The sequence below is a fragment of the Hordeum vulgare genome, chromosome 1H (assembly GCF_904849725.1).
Source record: "Hordeum vulgare subsp. vulgare chromosome 1H, MorexV3_pseudomolecules_assembly, whole genome shotgun sequence".
Lineage (NCBI taxonomy): Eukaryota > Viridiplantae > Streptophyta > Magnoliopsida > Poales > Poaceae > Hordeum > Hordeum vulgare.
The window spans coordinates 383,356,604-383,361,283 of record NC_058518.1 but is presented as its reverse complement, the minus strand read 5'-3'; the positions used below and the strand labels follow the sequence as shown (position 1 = coordinate 383,361,283).

The 4,680-nt window shown below is 41.3% G+C and overlaps 1 protein-coding gene across 1 annotated transcript; it reads left to right on the top strand.

Moving 5' to 3' along the window:
• Positions 1 to 275: 275 nt before the first annotated feature.
• On the top strand, positions 276 to 4,306 carry LOC123439185 (RNA-binding KH domain-containing protein PEPPER-like). Its single transcript, XM_045115927.1, has 6 exons — positions 276 to 717; positions 1,807 to 2,062; positions 2,863 to 3,017; positions 3,096 to 3,359; positions 3,581 to 3,775; positions 3,862 to 4,306. The coding sequence occupies exons 1-6, from the start codon at positions 307 to 309 to the stop codon at positions 4,051 to 4,053; spliced, it is 1,473 nt and encodes a 490-aa protein (XP_044971862.1). The 5' UTR covers positions 276 to 306; the 3' UTR covers positions 4,054 to 4,306.
• Positions 4,307 to 4,680: the final 374 nt, after the last annotated feature.

The following is a 4,680-nucleotide window of genomic DNA, read 5'->3' as shown; positions in this document are numbered from 1 at the left end:
AACATTTTAAAATTACGGATCTACGAAAAAAGGTAAAACTTTCAGGTTTCGACAAATGACACGCATACAGTACGCCACTTATCACAACCTGTAAAGGTGGAAGTAATTGTTGGAAGATGTACTCGCTAACTAGTGATTTCGATAAAGGCGGCAGGAGCTAGGTAAAGCCCAGTTATATCAACCCAGGTGGGGGCCTAAAACGAAAATAAAGCGTAGCTTACAACTGGACATCTGGCCCATATGTTAGCGCAGGCAAGGAAGAGCCCGTGAGAAATCAAACCGCAATGCGCACCATATGCTAGTATAATGCACACCCAGATCTCGTGCACCTCCTCATCCCCTTCCTTCCACTTGACAGGTCTTTCCACACCCGAGGCTGCAGTCCACACCCAAACCCTAGCCGTCGCGACGGCAGCTTCCAGCGCCATGGACGACCCCGCCGCCGCAGCTACCGCCGCCGCCACGGAGGTTGGTGCGCCTGCATCGCCGCCCCCTCCGGCCTCTGAGGAGGCTGATGCCTCGGCGGAGGCGGAGGCCGTCCCGGAGGCGAAGAGATGGCCTGGGTGGCCGGGGGATAACGTGTTCCGGATGGTTGTGCCCGTGCTGAAGGTCGGGAGCATCATCGGGCGGAAGGGCGAGCTCATCAAGCGTCTCGTCGAGGAGACCAAGGCCAGGGTCCGCGTTCTCGAGGGCCCTGTCGGCGCCACCGAGCGCATTGTGAGTACCCAGCGTTTGAACTGGTTTATTTTGCCTGTCAGGAATCCGGTGTTGACTGGTTGGGTTTTGAAGTAGCAGATGGTTAGATTGACTACTACTATGGAATTGCAATTTTCTCTGCTCTGCATGTCCAATTGGTAATACATCATGCATGTTAGCAAATAGCAATGGTCTCTTGAATCCTGCTAAATAGGTTGGGTGGTTAATGTGCTTTGACATAACTCGGGGTGTCTGAGCCTAGAGTGCTTGAAGTTCTTTTTCGAATTTTCGATTGGCTGACAAATGAAATAGACATAAGGGGATGTGAGAGGCTGGAGGCATCAAACCAAATTTACATGCTTGGGTCATTTTTAGATTGCGTTTCGATTTCATGTAATATACGACTGCGGCATTTATTGTGGTGAACCGTGCATGTTCTTGCTAGGGATGCGTGTTGTATCTTAGAGAAGGGGAGATGTGAAAAAAGTATAGCCCCTGGGCATATTTATAGGTGGCCTTCATAATATTTTCCTGAAGTCAGTTTGGTTTGCTCAGTGTTGTGCACATAGAATTATTTTGTATGCCTATTCTATTTATTACTCCATATTCCCACAAAATAGATTGCCTAAGTTTTGTCTTAGAAGGCTTGACCAAGTTTATAGAAAAAATATCAACATCTGTAATATCAGTTCAATCTGCTATGAATACATATTTCTTGATGAATATATTGATATTGATTTTGCATTGTAAATGTTAAAATGTTTTCTATAAGCTTGGTCAAATTTAAGAAAGTTTGACTTGTGACAAAACTTAGGGGATCTATTTTGTTGGAAGGAGGGAGTATGGTGTAAATTGATTGCCGTTTCTTTTGGTAGGATAAAGTTGAATAGCAAAAAAATTATGTACTTGATGGTGTAAATCATTTGTATTCCCCTATCCACATTAATTCTCGCAGCTTTAGTACAACTTTGTACTAAAGCTGTGACAATTAATATGGATCGGAGGGAGTATTGTATTCTTCCCTTAGTGGGTATGTTCTTTTGTTACTCTTGCATGTCTGATGATCTCCTTTGGATTCACTGAGTAAACCATGGCTCTTGGACATTCCAGGTTTTGGTGTCTGCAAAAGAAGATCCAGGCTTGGAGCTGCCTCCAGCTATGGACGCGCTGATTAGAGTGTTTAAACGTGTCAATGGAATATCAGATGGAGCTGCTGAAGGTACCCAGACATCTGCTGCCCCTGGTGTATGTGCTGCCCGGTTGGTGGTTCCTGGAGCTCAAGCAATTAACCTCATTGGGAAGCAAGGTGCTTCAATTAAGGCAATCCAGGAGGGCACGGGTGCTACAATAAGGGTTATATCAGTAGGTAATATATATCCTTGGCTGATGTATTTTATAATGAGTATTGACACACAACTGCTTTCATATATTAGTTGATTGTCTTGTCGTTGGATTTCAGCTCTACCATTTCTATTAGATGTTCCATGTCTCAGCACAAAAAAACTGTTTATCATACTCCCTCTAATCCATAATGTAGTGCATATAGATTTGTTGAAAAGTTAAACTTGGACCATGTTTCTAGAGTATAAACTATTTATACCTGCAATACCAAATAGGCAAATATATATAATATGAAAATATGTCTTATGGTGTAGATGCTTTTTTTCTAAAAACTGTTTATCATACTCCCTCTAATGCATGATGTAGATGCTTTTTTTCTAAAAACTTGGTCAAAGTTTGCAATGATTATTTTTGAAAAAAAATCTATATGCACTACATTATGGAATGGAGGGAGTATCGTAGTATCTGACCGGCCTTTTGAGAAAGTGAGAGCTCTTTTTAGTCTTTGTTTCAGCAATCAACACACGCTTTGTGTTGGGAGTTCCACTTTGATCTATCTATTACTCCTGTATTATAGGTCACAGAAGATATGAAAATTGGACCAAATTTAAACTAGGAAAGAACATCATTGCATAGAAATGGTGAAGGTTCATATTTCTACATGAGTGAACACATTATGCACTTTAAAAAGCGTATGCTTATTTGTCATATTATTTAATTGCTCAATATCAATTATATTTTCTGTTGTGTTGTGCAAACCTATGCATAATATATATATATATATATATATATTGTATGACTCACCGTTGTTATAAATTTGTGTAGATGAGCGAGATCGGCCTTTCTATGTAACTGACGATGAGAGGATAGTTGAGATACAGGGCGAAACAGAGAAAGTTCTAAAAGCACTGCAAGCAGTTTCTAATCATCTCCGGAAGTTTTTGGTTGACCATAGTGTCCTTCCATTGTTCGAAAAGACTGTAAGCACATGATAATTTAACTCTTGATATGCTTCGCCACATTGCTTATAATACATATCTTTCCTACTCTTTTATCAGAATGCCCCAGTGAGTCAAGATCGCAGTGCTGAAACTTGGAATGATATGCCGCATCATTCAATTGTTTCCACACAAGTAAATCAACAACCTGAAGTGCGCGATGAATATGTTCTTCCAATGAAAAGGGACCATTTGTATCTTGAACGCGAACCGCTGGTAGAACATAACATTCATCGCTCAGGCGTGTCACTATATGGACGAGATCCTGCATTGTCAGCATTACGGCCTTCTGGAATGCATGGTGCTGGCCCTCTACTTACGCAGGTGTGTCTCACCTATGTTTCTGCATGTATCCTCTTTTCTTTCTATAGGATGTTTGGTTTAAAAATAATCCGTAGGCTTGCATTTTTCCAAGTCACAATGTCGATCTTCCATTCATGTTCAGTATGCAGCCAATCCTTTTTCAGCAATAACATAGTTGCTTGCAAGCAGAGCCTAATATTTGTACATCGAACTGTTGCTGATAAAAAACAAATGACGTGCAGATAACACAAACCATGCAAATCCCACTTACATATGCGGAAGATATCATAGGGGTCAAAGGAGCAAACATTGCATACATACGGGCTAACAGTGGTGCTGTTGTCACAATTCAAGAGAGTTTGGGAAGCCCTGATGATATAACTGTTGAAATAAAGGGGACGTCGTCCCAGGTACAATCTGCCCAACAGCTTATCCAGGTAAGAGATATCATACAAAATGTTCTTGTTCAAAATGCCATCTTCTAGCAAGATCAAAGCTCTCATCTAATGTCCTCTTCATCCAGGATTCCCTGGCTGCGCACAGAGAACCTGTGAGGAGCAGTTATGCAGGATTAGATCCGTTATATAGGTCCAGCTACCCGCAGTATGGCAGCTCGGCCTACCCGTCATCGTCACTGCCATCTTATTCAAGCATTGACGGGAGTGGATATTCGTCTTCAGGTCTTGGTGGTTACGGTTCCACTTACCGGTACTAGCTGGTAGCTGTTTGCCATCAAGCTTGTGGCCACCCTGTATCCGCTCCTGGGTCATCGCTGTGTATGTCGGCATTAGTTACTCTGCTGGCTTCATGTTCCTCAGTGTGGGACTATTATAGTCGTATCAAATTGTGGAGCGTGTTTTAGTATCGATGTTCTTATTTCGAGGAAGTCTGTTCTAGTCTTTTTGTGTGGTGACTGATTTGATGATAATCTGCCTATGATGAAAGGAATGTAATTCAACGTGTGTTCATCTGTGGGTGCAATGTTTTTCAATAGCACCAGTTGGTGAAAAGGAGCAGTATAACAGCCTCGTCATATGGGGAAATTGTGGGTTGATACATCAATAATCACTTATTCTAAATTGCCTACAGTATTGAAATCGCACATTGCATGGTCTCAAGTTACATTCAGTTTTCCTAATGATGATTTGCTTGAACTTTTTGTAAATCTAACTCCATTTCAAGACATAATGTCCATTATGGTTTGCTAAGACAAGGCTTTAACCAACAATTGTTCTATTAATACATAACTTATGTGACATAAATTTGATGTCACCAGATTCACATTGTATCTTGATGTAGTATAATATTTTTGCTCAAAGCTTTGTGTTAATTAACTAAATTA